This window comes from Ursus arctos, unplaced genomic scaffold, assembly GCF_023065955.2.
Source record: "Ursus arctos isolate Adak ecotype North America unplaced genomic scaffold, UrsArc2.0 scaffold_3, whole genome shotgun sequence".
Lineage (NCBI taxonomy): Eukaryota > Metazoa > Chordata > Mammalia > Carnivora > Ursidae > Ursus > Ursus arctos.
Genome location: NW_026622985.1, coordinates 84,196,300 through 84,213,938, shown reverse-complemented (window position 1 = coordinate 84,213,938; position 17,639 = coordinate 84,196,300). Strand labels below are relative to the sequence as shown.

The window sequence follows — 17,639 nt, the reverse complement described above, 5'->3', positions numbered from 1 at the left end:
TGCTTAACCGCTGCGCCACCCAGGCGCCCCCTCAGTTGTTTTTCTGGTAGATGGAATAAGGTTATCAGTCTAGATGGCTAAAGCTTTTTTAGTATTTGTGAAGATACTTAAGATTTGAATTTTTCCTTGGTAAGTCAAGGTCCCATGCCCTCTCCCCCTTATGTTTTTTCTTGATAAGAATTGCCACTCTGAAATTTCTATTTTAAAGAGATGGACTAGAAAGGACTTTCTAGAGAAGAGCAGTGGAATGTCGAACATTTACATCTTGAAGACACAGGGAAAGAATGCAAGCTAGAAGGACTCTTGTGCCCTTAAAGTCAGAATTTTTATACTTACAAGTCTTTTGAGATAGGGGAGGTTGGGGGGATTGGTAAAAAGGATTGGTAGTCTTTGAATTGTTTTTGGAATTACACCTCTGATCCTGTAGAGACTAGATTTGTGAGACAGGGATAGCTATTTTTAATTTCTTTAAGAATGTCTTCCTTCAGGGTGCCTGTGGTAGGTAGAGTATACAGCTCTTGACCTCGGGGTTGTGAGTTTGAGTCCCATGTGAGGTGTAGTGATTACTTAAAAAAAAAAAAGTCTTCTTTCTCTCTGGGTTCATATAGCTTAGGGGAGAAGGCCTTAAAAAAAATTCCTATCAGGCTCTGAATACCAGTTTCCAATTTGACCAAATTCCTGATGATAAAATTATTAAATTCTTTCAAATAAAAAAAAATCCTTTCAAATATTTTCTCAGGGCAAACAGTAAATAATTCTGGCAGTATTAAATAATGGATCCAAGAGGTGCCCTCAAAGAGGGTGTAAAAGATACGCTCCTCAGAGGATTTAGAGTCACTCCCAATGATCGCCAAAGAAAGAACCAACAACCTGCCTACCCCAGACAGGCAGAAAGCCAAGCCAAGTTCTTAGGATATGTGGACTGGATTTGTGATGCAGGATTTCTTTTCCTTTAGTGCCCATGGCTCTTGGTTATGCTGCTTCAAAGAATGAAGAAGTAGACCAGCTGAAGAGTGGTGGACAGCAAAGCATAGTTTATTAAGTGATAGTACAAGGCTCCCGAAGAGGGAGGTGGACCCAAGAGGTTTGCTGCCAGAGTTTCTAAGGCTGGGGCTTTTTATGAAAATGTTGGCGGGTTGCTTTAATCTGATTAACCCTCCATGTGCCTGTCACCCTGTCAGGTTTTTGTCCACACGCTCACCTACCTATTGGGTAGTTGTTCCCTTAGGAAAGGGTGGAGGGCTCCTTCCAGAGTGGTGTATAATCCTTTTAAGGGTAGTTTCCTCTTAGGGCAGGGGTGGGAGTGAGGGGGCTTGGGGCCTTGTCCCTGCCTGCCTTTCTTCCGAGTAGCTTTCATTATTTGTAAAGGAAGGGACAATGTGAAGTTTTATTTTCCTCTCTCATCTGGGCTCAGGAAGTAACATATTTACAAAGACTCTTGAGGATCCTCTCCAGGCTTAAGAAATTATTCAGCTTTTGGACTTCAGTTTGGCGTTTGACCAAGGAGTGAAGCCTCAACTGGTCTTATTCTAAAAATAACTGTTTATCTCTTGAGAGTGAAAGGCCGTTCATAAGAGGCTGGCTAGGATGTGTATGCAGGGGACGGAGGGGAACAGCAGTCATGTCGGTTCTACAGTCTTGTTTTAGGCCCCTTTTCTCACTTTCATTGGCTGTTTACCGTGAGTCTTTCAGTGAGACTCTTCTGGAATTTCGAACCTTTTGGAGGCTTCTGCTTGCCATTTAAAACTGACATCCCATTCTATCAGTAAATTCCCTAGTATTGACCAGGAAATTCTATATCGACTGGTGAAAGATGACATTCCCGGGTGGGGGGCAGGTTGGTTGAAATTGCACTTGGGTGAGGAATTACGTCTTGGTTTGCTGACTTGCGTCCGTAACCTCAGCGGCACCACTGTGGATCTGTGGGTTTCTTTGGAACAGCAGTAATTTTGCATGTCTGTAATACTGTGTCCTGTTTGAGGCTCCTCAGACTTGACTGACTGTGGTAATTTAGCCCCGGCGTGGCTGCTGGTTAGGGCATGTCGGTCCATATCCAACCCGCAATATCAGGCGGGTTCTTGTCAAGGAAGGTAACTGGAATCTCAGTGCTGTCATTCTTCAGATGTGCCAAGGTGAAAATGTGGGGATCTGTGCCCAAAGACTTTCAACGTTTCCTGAAGGTTGTAGAACCGCTTATTTTCCCTTGCCCTGCATTCTTTAGCTATTTACTTCAGAGATTTTTCTCATTTTGAATGTATTAGTTTGAATCATGTGAAATTGCTGCTTTTCAACTCTTTTGATTGACCTACCAAAAAGATGGCAGTTTTATAGGGATTAACCTAATATATATGAAAGGCATTTAAAATATTTTCTAGATAAAAATGGGACATACAAGTGCAAAATTATTTAATTCGTTTATTCATAGTTGTTCATTTATATTTATCCTTTCCTCTAAGTTATTAGGGTTACTGTATTTTATTTTTTAGTTTTTGCTTTTATTATTATTTTAAAGACCTATAAACTGTTGAAAACAGGGGCCCTGATTTTAAATACAAATCTGTAGCTGTCACATAATATCCTCAATTCAGAGGTCACCAGTTCAGAATGTGAGATAATTTTAACAGTTGCTAGATTGAAAGTCACCCTTAATTTAGCACATCTTTTCTTTAGAAAGGAATTGTGAAAATTAATAGTAGAAACAAGTATATAGAGGAAATGGTTGGGAGAATTAACGATTACATACAAAGATGTGATAATGATAATAAATATTATCCATTCACTGAAAAACCTATTGATGTCTATCAGACACCGTTTTTTGTTTTTGTTATTTTTTTATAATAATTTTTTATGTTATGTTAGTCACCATACAGTATATCCTTAGTTTTTGATGTAGTGTTCCATGATTCATTGTTTGCGTATAACACCCAGTGCACCATGCAATACGTGCCCTCCTTAATACCCATCACCGGCCTATCCCAGTCCCTCACCACCCGCCCCTCTGAAGCCCTCAGTTTGTTTCCCAGAGTCCATAGTCTCTCGTGGTTCATTCCCCCTTCTGTTTACCCCCCTTCATTCTTCCCTTCCTTCTTCTACCGATCTTCCTATTTCTTATGTTCCATAAATGGGTGAAACCATATGGTAATTGTCTTTCTCTGCTTGACTTATTTCACTTAGTATAATCTCCTCCAGTCCCATCCATGTTGCTGCAAATGTTGTGTAATCGTTCTTTCTGATGGCTGAGTAATATTCCATTGTATATATGGACCACATCTTAATCCAGTCATCTGTTGAAGGGCATCTCAGCTCCTTCCACAATTTAGCAATTGTGGACAATGCTGCTTTGAACATTGAGGTGCATATGGCCCTTCTCTTCACTACGTCTGTATCTTTGGGGTAAATACCCAGTAGTGCAATGGCTGGATCATAGGGCAACTCAATTTTTAACTTTTTGAGGGCCCTCCATACTGTTTTCCAAAGAGGCTGTACCAACTCGCATTCCCACCAACAGTGTAAGATGGATCCCCTTTCTCCACATCCTCTCCAACATTTGTTGTTTCCTGCCTTGTCAATTTTTGCCCTTCTAACTGGTGTAAGGTGGTATCTCAATGTGGTTTTGATTTGAATTTCCCTGATGGCTAACGATTTTGAACATTTTTTCATGTGTCTGTATGCCATTTGTATGTCTTCATTGGAAAAGTGTCTGTTCATATCTGCCCATTTTTTTGATTTATTTGTTTCTCGTGTATTGAATTTGAGAAGTTCTTTGTAGATGTTGGATACTAGTCTCTTATCTGTAGTGTCATTTGCAAATATCCTCTCCCTTTCTGTGGGCTGCCTCTTAGTTTTTTTGACTGTTTCCTTGGCTGTGCAGAAGCTTTTTATCTTGATGAAGTCCCACAAGTTCATTTGTTCTTTTGTTCCTCTTGCCTTTAGAGATGTGTCATGAAAAAGGTTGCTGTGGCCGATGTCGTAGAGGTTGCTGCCTATGAGAACATAGGCAGAGAGATTCCTGTCTCACATCGAGGTCTTTCATCCATTTGGAGTTTATCTTTGTGTATGGTGTGAGAGAGTGGTCAAGTTTCATTCTTTTGCATATAGCTGTCCAATTTTCTCAGCACCATTTATTGAAGAGACTGTCATTTTTCCACTGCATGTTTTTTCCTGCTTTGTCAAAGATTAGTTGCCCAAAGAGCCGAGGGTCCATTTCTGGGTTTTGTATTCTGTTCCATTGGTCTGTGTGTCTGTTTTTGTGTCAGTACTATGCTGTCTTTGTGATCACAGCTTCGTAGTATAGCTTGAAATCCGGCAACGTGATGCCCCCACATCCTCTCCAACATTTGTTGTGTCCTGCCTTGCCAGTTGTTGCCATTCTAACTGGCATAAGGTGATTCCTTTTTAACAATTCCTTGGCGATTCTGGGCCTTTTCTGGTTTCACACAAATTTGAGGGCTGTTTGTTCCAGTTCTTTGAAAAATGTCATTGGTATTTCGATCAGGATGGCATTGAAAGTGTAGATTGCTCTGGGTAGCATAGACATTTTAACTATGTTTATTCTTCCGATCCATGAGCATGGAATATTTTTCCATCTTTTTGTGTCATCTTCAATGTCTTTCAAGAGTGATTTGTAGTTTCTAGAACATAGATCCTTTACGTCTCTGGTTAAGTTAATTCTGAGATAACGTATGATTTTTGGTGCTATTGTAAATGAAATGGATTCCCTAATTTCTCTTTCTTCAGTCTCATTGTTCGTGTATAGAAATACCACTGATTTCTGAGCATTGATTTTGTATCCCGCCACGTTACTGAATTGCTCTATATGTTCTAGTAGTTTGGGGGTGGAGTCTTTTGGGTTTTCCATATAGAGTATCATGTCATCTGCGAAGAGAGACAGTTTGACTTCTTCTTTGCCGATTTGGAGACCTTTTATCCCTTTTTGTTGTCTGATTACTGTTGCAAGGACTTCTAGTACTATGTTGAATAAGTGGGCATCCTTGTCGTGTTCCTGATCTTACGGGAAAGGCTTTCAATTTTCCCCATTGAGAATGATATTTGCTGTAGGCTTTTCATAGATGGCTTTTATGAAATTGAGGAATGTACCCTCTATCCCTACACTCTGAAGGGTTTTAATCGGGAAAGGATGCTGTATTTTGTCAAATGCTTTTTCTGCATCAGTTGAGAGGATCCATATGGTTCTTGACTCTTTTCTTGTTGATATGATCTATTACACTGATTGATTTGTGAATGTTGAACCACCTTGCATCCCATCCCAGGGATGAATCCCACTTGGTCTTGATGGATAATCCTTTTAATGTACTGTTGGATCCTATTAGCCAGGATCTTGTTGAGAATTTTGGCATCCAAATTCATCAGGGATATCAGTCTGTAATTCTCCTTTTAGATGGGGTCTTTGCCTGGTTTGGGGATCAAGGTAATAGTGGCCTCATAGAATGAGTTTGGTAGTTTTTCTTCTGTTTCTATTTTTTGAAACAGCTTCAGGAGAATAGGTATTATTTCTTCTTTGAATGTTTGGTAGAATTCCCTGGGGAATCCGTCAGGCCCTGGACTCTTGTTTTTGGGAAGGTTTTTGATCATTGCTTCAATCTTCATAAATAATCAGTCTGTTGAAATGGGTATTAAGGAGGGCACGTATTGCATGGTGCACTGGGTGTTATACGCAAGTAATGAATCATGGAACTTTACATCAAAAACTAGGGATGTACTGTATGGTGACTGACATAATAAAAAAATATTATTATAAAAAAATAATCAATTTCTTCCTGTTTAGTCTTGGTAGTTTATAGGTTTCCAGGAAGGCATCCATTTTTTCCAGTTTGTTTAATTTATTGGCATAAAGTTGTTGATAAAAGTTTCTAATAATCCTTCCTATTTCATTGGTGTTGGTCGCGATCTCTCCCTTTTCATTCATAATTTTATTAATTTGGATTCTTTCTCTATTCTTTTGAATAAGTCTGGCCAGTGGCTTATCGATCTTATTTATTCTTTCAAGGAACCAGCTTCTAGTTCTTTGATCTGCTCTACTGTGCTCCTGGTTTCTAATTCATTGATCTCTGCTCTAATCTTGATCACCTGCCTTCTCGTGCGTGGATTAGGCCTGTTCTTCTGTTCCAGCTCCAGCTTCTTGAGGTGAGAATATAAAAACTGCATTTTAGATTTTTCTATTCTTTTGAGTGAGGCTTGGATGGCTATGTATTTTCCCCTTAGGACTACCTTTACAGTGTCCCATAGGTTTTGGACCGATGTGTTTTCATTCTCGTTGGTCTCCATAAATTGTTTAAATTGATTTTTAATTTCCTGGTTTGCTCAATCATTCTTGAGCTGGATGGTTCTTAGTTTACAAGTGTTTGAGTTTCTTCCAAATTTTTCCTTGTGATTGAGTTCCAGTTTCAAAGCATTGTGGTCTGAGAATATGCAGGGAATAATCTCAGTCTTTTGGTATCTGTTGAGACCTCTTTTGTGACCCAGTATATGGTCTATTCTGGAGAAAGTTCCATGTGTATTCGAAAAGAATGAGTATTCTGTTGTTCTGGGGTGTAGTGTTTTATATATATCTATGAGGTCCATCTGGTCCAGTATGTCATTCAAAGCCCTTGTTTCTTTGTTGATTTTCTGCTTACGTGATCTATTGCTGAGAGCGAAGTGTTGAGGTCCCCTACTATTAACGTATTATTATCTATATGTCTCTTTATTCTGGTTAAGAGTTGGCTGTGTATCTAGCTGCTCCCCTGTTAGGGGCATAGATATTTATAATTGTCATATCCACTTGTTGGATACATCCTTTAGGAATAATATAGTGTCCTTCTGTATCTCTAACAACAGTCTTTAGTTTAAAATCTAATCTGTCTGATATGAGATTTGCTACCCCAGCTTTCTTTTGAGGTCCATTGGCATGAAAAATGGTTTTCCATCCCTTCATTTTCAGTCTGGATATATCTTTAGGTTCAAAATGAGTCTCTTGTAGACAGCAAATGGATGGGTTGTCTTTTTTATCCAATCTGCCACCCTGTGGCGTTTTATGGGAGCATTTAGGCCATTCACGTTGAGAGTGATTATTGAGAGAGATGATTTTAATGATGTCATGTTGCCTGTGAAGTCTTTGTTTCTATAGATTGTAAATTTCTGTTCTGTATCACTCTTGGGGCCTTTTTACTTTTATAGAACCTCCCCCTTAATATCTCATGTAGGGCTGGATTGGTGGTTACGAATTCCTTCAGTTTCTGCCAATCCTGGAAAGTCCTTATCTCCATCAATTCTGAATGACAGCCTTGCTGGATAAAGGATCCTTGGCTGCATGTTCTTCTCAGATAGAGCTTTGAAAATACCCTGCCAACCCTTTCTAGCCTGCCAGGTCTCTGGAGACAGGTCTGACATTATTCTGATATTTTTCCCACTGTACGTAAGGATTTTCTTCCCCCTGGCTGCTTTCAATACTGTATCCTTGGATCTAATATTTGCAAATTGCACTATGACGTGACATGGTGTAGGTCTGTTCTCATTGACCTTGGGAGGGGTCCTCTCTGCCTCTTGGACACGAATGCTTGTTTCCTTTGCCAGATTAGGGAAGTTCTCAGCTACATTTTGTTCAGATATCTCTTCTAGACCTCTCTCTTTCTCTACCCCCTCAGGGATGCCGATGATTCTGACATTGGAATATTTTATTGAGTCAGTAATCTCCCATATTCTACATTCTTGAGATTGGATTTTTTTGAGCCAAGTTTCTGTTTTCAATTTCTCTCTACCATCCCATCCTCTAATTCACTAATTCATTCTTCTGCCTCATTCACCCTGGCAGTCAGCATCTAGTTTTGACTGCATTTGATTCATAGCATTTTTAATTTCTGCCAGATTCGCTCTCATTTCTGCCCTTAGAGATTCTATATTCTCGTTAATTTTTTCATTAATATTTTTTTTCAAGTCTACACATCATCTTGACCATTGTTACTCTGAACTCCATTTCTGACAGTTTGGTTATATCCATATCCATCAGTTCTGTGGCAGAGGCCACTGACTCATTATCTTTTCTTTGCTGGGGGGGATTTCTCCTTCTCGTCATTCTGATGAGGAGAGGTTGCGGGATTGCCCAGAGCCCAAATTATTGACCAGGACCCAGGCAGTGTGCACTTGTTTTATAGGGACCTTAGGGATGTGGGCTTCTTGATTTTTCAGCCTGCCTTCTGGGGGAGGGGCCTGCTGCACTTGATACTCAGGCAACCTGGGTAGAGTCGCCCTGTCCCCTGCAAGGGGGGATGGGGATGGGCACAATGTGAACCACTAATTCCGGGCTTTTATTCCCTGGTGGCTTTCCCTGGTGGTTTTCTGTGATACTTCTGAGAGTCAGAGCAGCAGTGGCCGTATCCTAGCCTCTGTCTCAGAACAGAGAGGTCACAGTCCGCTCTCCACCGAGCTCTCTTGATCACCTTAACTCTGTTTCTGTCGGTGCTGCCAAAAACCCTGCAGTGTCCCGGGCTGTGCACCCCCCAGCTGGTCTCCCAGCCCTCACTTCCAGGGCTGGCACGTCTCTGCCCTTTGTGCTTCTAACACCTCCAGCCGCCCCCGAGCTCCCTGTTTCACTGTGGTTCGCATGTGCTCCAGAGCGCTGTTTTTCTGTCTGGTCTCGCATGTGCTCCCGAGCTCCCAGTCTCAGTCCGGTTCCAATGAGCGCTCCAGAGCTCCGCTTTTCGGTCTGGTTGCGCGCACTCCCAGGCTCAGTCTGCTCTCTCGAGGGTGCTAGTCCCCAAGTCCCCCCGCTCCCCCGTGCAGGTGGCTACCGCTTCCGGCGCCCAAACGTGGCGGCTCTCTCCCCCTTCCGTTTGTCTTATGTCTGTGCGCGGTTTCACGGCTCCCCGCTTCGTACCTCAATACTCAGCGCTGGAGATGTTCATTTGTAGAGATCCAGATGTATCTTCCTGCGTCTCAGGCTGATTCCGTGGTTGTTTAGGCTGGTCTGGTACCTATCCAGCTCGACTCAGGGGACCGGCCGAAAAAGGGGTCCCCTACTCCTCAGCCATCTTTTCCTCTCCTCTGTTTTTTTATTGTTTTTTTAAAGATTTTATTTATTTGAAAGAGAGCATGGGCATGAGTGCACAAGCAAGGGGAGCGGGAGAGGGAGAGAGAGAAGCAGACTCCCTCCTGAGCAAGGAGTCCGACATGGGGCTCGATCCCAAGACTCCAGGATCTCATGCCTGAGCCGAAGGCAGACGCTTAAACGACTGAGCCACCCAGGCGCCCCCTCAGATAATGTTTTTTGAAGCCTACTTTTAAATTGCTTGAAAAATACTAAGAGTATACTGGAAAAAGATTAAAAATAGTGTTTCTTAAAACATATTCTATAATTCATACTTTTTCCACGTAAGTCTGGCTTTGGATGTATTTTTCTATGTGCTTAGTATTGACTTTATGTTGTAGTAGTGATACACTCTTTTAATCTAGAGGAACTAAAACAAAATACTTTTCTAAGCAAAAATATTTCCTCCTGTACGTGATGTTCTTGAAATAGTGGATTTTGTGTGACGTGCTGTGATCTCTGCATTTCAGGTACTACGCTGTGATGGTCACCATGTTCTTCACCGTCAGCGTGGTGAACAACTATGCCCTGAATCTCAACATCGCCATGCCCCTGCATATGATATTTAGATCTGTAAGTGCTGCCGGCTTGTGTGTGTTCCTCTGGGAAATCTAAGTGGGTCGATGGAACACTTGACAGCAGTAGAAAGGTCTTATAACAAGTAAAGTCTAGTGTGTAAGAATAGGTCTCCTGGATGCGTGAGCAAAGGCTGGCTTTCATCTGTGCAGTAAGGCAGAGTGTGACGGTTGACTTTCATCCCTCTGAAGTCTTATGGTTGATCAATATAAAAGGAGCTAAAATTTCCTTGGGAAACAGATTTTATGTTTAATTTCCCTCATCTGGTTGATTTTATATTCAGACTTGCTATGACTGTTATTTAACTTAATTTCTCATCACTTTTGGTTTCTTTCATAAAATTACATTTACTTCTAGTACATAAAATTGATACTTCCCTTTTCTGATTTTTTTTTAAAGCAAGAAACTTTTGAGACCATTAAGTAAAGGGAAATTCTTTTTTTAAAAAATATTTATTTTAGACAGAGCATGCACACGCACAGGTACAGTGAGGAGCAGAGGGAGAGAATCTCAAGGAGACTCCCCGCTGAGTGTGAAGCCTGATGCAGGGCTTGATCTCATGACCTGGGCCGAAACCAAGAGTGGGACGCTTAACCAACTGAGCCACCCAGGCGCTCTAAAGGGAAATTCTTAAAGATTTATCTATCTATCTATCTATCTATCTATCTATCTATCTATCTATCATCTATCATTTATCTATCTAAGAGAGAGAGCATGAGCTGGGGGGTGGGGGCAGAAGCAGAGGGAGAAGCAGACTCTGTGGAGCAGGGAGCCCGACGTGGTACTCGATCCCAGGACCCTGAGATCATGACCTGAGCCGAAGGCAGACGCTTCACTGACTGAGCCACCCAGGCGCCCCAAAGAAGGGAAATTCTTGATGAAGGTGGGGTTTCTCCCAGAGCAGCAGAGGTTTTTTTTCTTCCTCTCACGAGCAGGAAAGACTTCAGGGGGAATGTAGTTAGGATTGCAGGAGAATGCAAAATTGGAGACCATTGGAATGATAACATTTCTGCGTAGTTTGAGATTTCTGGGAGATTAAAGTGCTATCGTCGAAGGGACTTTTCAGAGCTGATTATAATTACAAAGATGACTTTCAAAGTAGTGAGCATATAATAGACTTTCCATAAACTCTTGCTGATTGAGCGCCAGCTTTCCAGAGAAGAGAAAGATCCCAGCATGCCTTCTTTCATTAATTAATTTGCTTGTTGGCGAAAGCTCTCATAAATTAGATGGAAAATTTAACAAAATTAAGTCTATAATATCTGCTAGCTTTAGTTTTAGCTCTGACCAATATTTAGAGAATTGATCATTTTCATTCTCGTTGTTGTCTTCAGAAGGTTTTATTAATTTACTTAACAGATTTATATAGTTTGTACTTTTTGCCATTATAAGAACAAGTGAAACTTACTAATTATTCATCGTAACGTCCTCCTTTCTGGCTCTTTTTCCTGTTTGTCCGTGTTCTTATTTATCTTGAATTATTTGCTGGTGCACTAAAACTCTGTTACGGTTGTCTCCTCTTACAGGGGTCTCTAATTGCCAACATGATCCTAGGAATTATCATTTTGAAGAAAAGGTAAACGATACACTTTCGTATTTTATGTATAGAAGGATCTCCTGAGCCCCATCCATGCGCTGGGCTCCTTTTCTCTAGTGGTGATAAGTTTGCTCTTGATCATCCGGCTGGTTTCTGGGTTCTGTCTGTGACGGTGCGTGTATCCCGAGGCAGTGGACCAGGGAGGGGCCCCGCCCCCAGCCCTCCGTGGCTTTGGAGCAGCATGTTCTCTGTGTAGAACAAAGTAGCCCTTGTCATCATTGGCTCTTTACTGCCATAGTAACCCCCAAAGCCAGTTGGTCTAGAACTTCGCTGTCCCATGTGGTCTCCACCAGCTACGTGGGACTCTTTACGTTTAAGTTACTTAAAATAAATATTTAGTTTCTCACATTTTAAGTGCTTAGTAGCCACACGTGGCTAGTGGCAACCATGTTGGAGAACCCAGATATGGAACATTTGCAACTTCACGGAGGTTCTTGGACAGCGCTGTCAAAGAAGGTGTTTATCGGTACAACGCGATGGACTAACGATACCCATAGTTAGAAAGGAAATTCCTAACAAAGACCCAAAGGGCCAAGAGATGAAATGAAAACTTTCAGGACTGTTCTCTGTGGCTGTCACCAGTGCCTCTGTCTGGGATACGGTTGGGAAATACCAGAAATACCTGGGATACTTTCTCAAAGTATTTGTCTCCCACCTTCCTTCTGAGCCTTACCCTCCTTGCCCCAGGGAGGAAGGGCACTGGGGAGAGTCCGCACATTCAGTCTGGAGCATTTCTCAGGGGAAGTGCACCCTCACTGTTAAGATCACAGTCGTACAAGCTCGCGCCAGCTTTTCTCTGTATTCAGTATCTAGCCCCAGTGTTAGAACTCTACACCAGCTTAGAAAGTGCTGTCAATTAAAAGTGTGTGAACCTAGAGTTTTTAAGTAGTAAGGGCTGTGCCCGAGGAAGGACAGTTGTCCTGTCCTGCTAGGCTCCTTATCATGAACCCGTTATCTTTGGAGGCTTATGGATTCCCCAGATAAGTACAGCTGTAGTTGATTTCTTTTCCAGGTCTCTCCACGTAAGCGTTCATATGTAATGGGTGGGTTTGTTACATCGAAGTGATTGCCGCACTTCTCGGTAGTGTAGACTTGACGTTGGGACAGACCTGCAGGCCTTCTAACCTTTGATTTTGCTCATAATAGGGCTACAAAAGAACATATTTTAAAAGGACTGTATTCTCCTGATAGTGCTCCAAAATGTCAGGGGCCTTTCTTAAACATCTGTGTTTCCCTGGAGAACTTGTTTTGGATCTGTCATCTTGAATCTATCCAAGGAAGCCTTTTTGACTCTCCTTGGTGTGTATCACCCAGAGAGCAGAAATTTCCCTAAGGTGTCCATCTAAGATCAGGAATTAGTAAGTTATTATCTCCTTTTGTGTTATCTTGAGTAGAGCCCCTTAGGTTCATAGTGTGTTCCTCATTCTGGAATTTGAAGACCAAGTCTATGCTTACTTTAACCTGCCCTTTGTTAATTTTTAGGCCCGAATTACAAACTCTCCCTGTCTTAATCTTTCCAGACTGAAGAGTTCCCTTACTTTTTCTATCTGCCTCTGCGGGGCCTGTTACTCACCCTGCCTCTCTCCGCCGGCGGGATGCTCTTGGCCCCTGATCTGCTGCTTAGCCAGTCCTGTTGGCCTTTTATGAGGTCATGTGACCAGAACTGTAGAAAGTATTTGACTAGAAAACCTCGGATGGTTCATCCTGTAATTTTAATTCCTTTTCACTCTTGCCTGAGGCCTTCCGCTTTATCAGTGAGAGCCCGAGAGGGATGTTAACATGATGTTGTTTTAGTTAATATGAAACGCCACTGTTCTTACTGCCAGTAGTCCTGTTATAGCCAACTGTGCCGACATTTAAAAACATTTAAGTCATTCAGAGGTGTTAAAAAAAAAAAAAGTCCTCTCCTGACAATGGACAGTTGATTTGTGTGTGTGTGTGTGCACTGAATCCTGCTACTTGTCCCGATACTCCGTTCTTCCTCTTGCGTGGGGTGTCTCTGACACTCAGGTTTGGGCCCTTAAAGACCGGAAGAGCCCCAGGCGGCCGTTAAGATGTGTCTGGCTTTCACTGGGACTGGAGCATAATGGAGTGTCATGTCTGGTCTATGTCTTTTTTTGTTTTTGCTTTCCGGTGAAACAATCTCTCGGTCCACCAACTAACTGAAACTATTTTAAGCAACACGAAGGCTGTTTAGTCATCAGGCAGCATCCTGGTGCTTTTTCACGCCAGACGTCCACGTGTGACCCCCTCAGCTGTATTTTGGTGGTTTGTGCTGTGACGCAACATCTGGCCGCACACAGCATGTGGAAGTTCGTATCCGTGCTTTTCCCTTCCTGAGGTGCTCTTGTGCTTGTTTTTGCAGATACAGCGTGTTCAAATATACCTCCATCGCCCTGGTGTCTGTGGGGATATTTATTTGCACTTTCATGTCAGCAAAGCAGGTGGTAAGAATCGCTTCCACAAATCATTTCTATTCAGTACTTGCCATGGGGGGCCCGGTGTTTTTTTATTGATGCAGTACGTCTACAGGTTTGTGCAATAGAAGGATCGGGTCTCTGCAAGAGAAGAGCACAGGGGAATGGGTAACACAGACCGTTCCTTTGTGCCCAGGCACCTTGCTTGTGGTTCTGGTCTCTCTACCTGGTCTTTTTCTTTCTTCCCTAGACTTCCCAGTCCAGCTCGGGTGAGAATGACGGATTCCAGGCGTTTTTAAGGTGGCTACTAGGCAAGTACAGTAATTACAAGAAAGCTCGTTGCCTCTGCAGTTCTGTTTGCGGAGTTTTGTCCTGAGGGACAGGTTTCTTGGCAAGAAACTCTGGCTAAAGAGATTATGCCACAGAAGAGAGACGCACCTGGGATCCCCCGTCTCTGAACTTTGGGGTTCAGAACATGAAAACATGAAAGTGTCCCTGCTCAGGGAGGTGTGTTCCACAACAGCGATCCACGATCTCCTTGGCTGCCGCTGGTATAGAAAGAAACGAGCACGTCCGGTCGCCAGTCACTCTCTCTGGGAGCGAGTGCTTAGAGTGTCCTCCATTCCTTCATGATCTGTCTCCTGCGTAGAAGCAGTAAATTTCCAAGGGACTCATTTTGAAATCTTAGATTCATTTTCTTCGTAAGTTAGCTCTTCCATAATGAGTGTTCCCAAACCTGACTGATCATCGGAGTCTCCTAGGGAATTTTTAAAAATGAGTATCTCTTTGTGGAATTAATTAGACAGCTCCTCTAGAGCTTTGGCCTCATGTTGGAGGATGTGGAGGTGAAACTCTTTCCAAGTGCGGTCAGCGGCAGCAGTAACAGATTGAGACTGAGCAGAAGAGAAACAGCAATGAAAGAACTCGGTTCTCCCTGCTGCTTGGCTTTGAAACTTTATCCCTTTAGGTGGTTCTCCTTCACATAGAAAAATCTTTATGAGCTGTTAGAAAACCCTTTATCCAATAAGAAAAATTTGCAGAGGATATGAACATATAATTCGTGGGGAAAAATTAATGTCTGATTATTGTATGTTCAGCCTCAGTACTCTTGGAATCAGAGAGATGCAAATTGAAACCAAAATGCAGTACCTTTTTATTTTTGGAGTCTTAAAATGGCAAGATAGTAAACAATTATGCTCATTGCTGCTGAGGGTGCCATAAGACAACCATTTTTGTATAGACTGTTTATGGTAGAAATTAACACAGCCTTTCTGGAAAAATCTATGTAGTGAGTTTTAAAAATGTCTACAACTTTTGACTCCGTAATTTCATTTAGGAAAGTTTATCCTAAGGATAATCCTAAGGGAAATCATCAACATTTTGTTTAAAGATTTATGTACAAGGATGTACACTGATTTTAGTGGTGAAATAATTGGAAGTAATCTAATCATTCTCATGTTGTAAGACATTTAATATGGTCCTGCCACGTGATGGAGCCATGAATTTTAATGAATGAAGAAATTTTAATGAATGACTTGAAGGAAAATCCAAGAAAAAGATTATGAAAAAAGCAAGATGTACAATTGTATATTCATTACGATCCTATTTTAGTATAAAATATATACATATAGAGAGTAAACTGTCAAAGAGTAGGTAGTGATACTGTGGTTGATTTTTATTTCTTTTAAAAATTTTGTACACGTTCTGCACCTGGCTTGTAATAAATGTAGAACAGTCAGTGTTCTTTAGGAAAATACCTGGAAATGAGCAAATCTAGTATCTTGTAACCTGATTTTTTTTTTTTTTTTTTTTTTTTAGGTATTGGGGCACTGACGTTTGCACTTCTGATGTCAGCGAGGATGGGTATTTTCCAGGAAACCCTATACAAACAATTTGGGAAACACTCCAAGGAGGCTTTGTTTTATAATGTAAGCAGTTTCTTGAACCTGAGGAAGATACAAAGCACTAAGTTGTAATCTGTTATTTCAAATGAAATATGCATTGTTTTCTGATGTAGTTGAAGGACCAAGTATTTTTAATAGGCTACTACTGTGTATTCTGAGCCACGGTTCTCTACATGAGGTGATCGTGAACAGTCAGTGTGAACCTAGCGTGTCTGCTAACCAGGAACAACGTCTGGGGATGAGGACCTTCGCCCTCCTTGTTCCCAGAGATGAAATCAAGTTAAATCCAGTATGGAAACTTGGAGCAGGAAAATAAGTTTCAGAAACAACATGCCGAGGGGGACATTGGCAGGCAGGCAGGCAGGCATTTGGGGGGGGGAATGAGGGGTGAGAGCAGTCCCTCTGGGGAGCTCTCTATACCCAACAAGAGAGCTTCATTAGCTAATTCTGTGTGTTTCTGCTTTTTTTGGAAACTGCCGAGCCAGAGCCACCTCCTGTAACTGCTCTTCCTCCAACCTCTCTCCCGTGGAGAGAACATCCGAAGCACAGCCCCTCAAGGTTCCAGATGCTAGAGATGCCTTCAGGGCTGGCTTTTTGTACCGAAGTTGCAGACAATCGGGTTGAGATATTTAACCGGAGCTGGAGTATATGGCCGGGAATTTTAAAAAAGAAGGAACGGTTTATCTGGTTCACACCTTTCTTTTAGAGCAGTAGCTGGCCCAGAGTAGCTGGCCCGTAACATCAGCTGCGATTCCATCCCGTGGTGCTGGGGGGTTGTCATCAGGCGCGTTCACCTGCACTTACCTGTCCTTTCCTCTTCATCCTCTTTTCATTCTTGGCTTCATTTCATTACCCTTGACCTCGTATTGTCCTCAGATTTCTTTTTCCCATGAGTTCCTAAACTCCCTGAAATCCGCCTTTGCCTTCTTGGTAGTTTTTAAGTCCTTTACATTTGCTAAGCCATTTTCAAAAGCAGCAAAATGTAGCAAATCCTATGGGCCCAATGACTGTGAGTTTAAACTTTCCCTTTGTTGCGGGAAGGATGCTGGCTCCATTGTTTCTGTCGAGTGTGTGGTGATCATGGGACTCCACTCCGTAAGGGCAAGAGCTGCCGTGTGGGGTCGGTCGCACGCTGGACAGTGTCAACGTGGTCCGAAGCCCTGCATACGTTTAACCTAACAAGTCCAAATTGCTTTTCTTGATCCTGCTTGTCGAACAACTTGTAAAACTGGAAGTCATTGTAAAGCTGCTCTACGTATCCCGTAATGTGTCTGTCAATTTACGTGGAATCTTTCTTCCCGTAGCATGCCCTTCCACTTCCTGGCTTCATCTTCCTGGCTTCCGATATCTATGACCACGCCGTTCTGTTCAATAAGTCTGGTGAGTTTGGGTTATCCGGTGGAATTGCCTGACAGGTTCTGAGGCCAGCTCTCAGTTTTGCTGTTGACTTGACCGCTGCTTTTTTCATGATCTTATCCAAATCACCGTCCTATCGGAAGCGATCCCCGTTCCGCGCCCCGGGGATCTAGTGCTGTCCGTCAGCAGTTGCAGCGACAAAAGCTTTTATAGGTGCTTCTCAGTTATCTGCAAACGATGTAAGAGAGTATCTCAATTTTTCCCTTTCGCTTTGGAATCGGTGTGTTTGCGCTTGCGCGTGGGGCATTTGGATGTTTGGAGAATGCAAAAGCAACACACTGCAGAGGGGGGGCCGTGCGCACCTGGGCAGCCATGCAGCTCTGTCTGCTCGGGCTCGTCCTCTGCTGGTGCGGGAGGCAGCCCCGCTCGCACGCCCCGTCCTAGCTCGTTTGGAGCGAGGGGGAAATAAACACCATGAGGGGGCTTTTTTCCAAGGTGTCCAGGGTAGGTAGGCAGCAGGAATAAGCAAAATAGTTCAGAGGTCCACAGGGTAAGTTAGCAATTACTTGTTAAAGGGGCTGTTTAGTCAACTAGCTAAAAATTGCCAATTAACTTGAATTACTTACCTGATGCAATTATCAACTAAAAGACATAGTGGTTACACAGACCAGTGAACACACAGGAACAAAGAAACGTGTAAAATTAAG

General features: G+C 42.5%; 1 protein-coding gene across 4 annotated transcripts in view; it reads left to right on the top strand.

Annotated features, from left to right (window-relative positions):
• Window positions 1-17,639, top strand: part of SLC35B4 (solute carrier family 35 member B4) — an 85,377-nt gene that overhangs the window by 20,863 nt on the left and 46,875 nt on the right. For all 4 annotated transcript variants that reach the window (XR_008956474.1, XM_044388442.3, XM_044388440.3 and 1 more), the window contains exons 3-8: window positions 9,553-9,655; window positions 11,185-11,234; window positions 13,621-13,702; window positions 13,923-13,983; window positions 15,491-15,600; window positions 16,881-16,956. Coding sequence is in view for 3 of the 4 variants with exons in the window: in XM_044388442.3 (XP_044244377.1) it covers window positions 9,553-9,655; window positions 11,185-11,234; window positions 13,621-13,702; window positions 13,923-13,983; window positions 15,491-15,600; window positions 16,881-16,956 (482 nt within the window). In the remaining variant the exon portion in view is untranslated. The remainder of the gene's footprint in view (window positions 1-9,552; window positions 9,656-11,184; window positions 11,235-13,620; window positions 13,703-13,922; window positions 13,984-15,490; window positions 15,601-16,880; window positions 16,957-17,639) is intronic.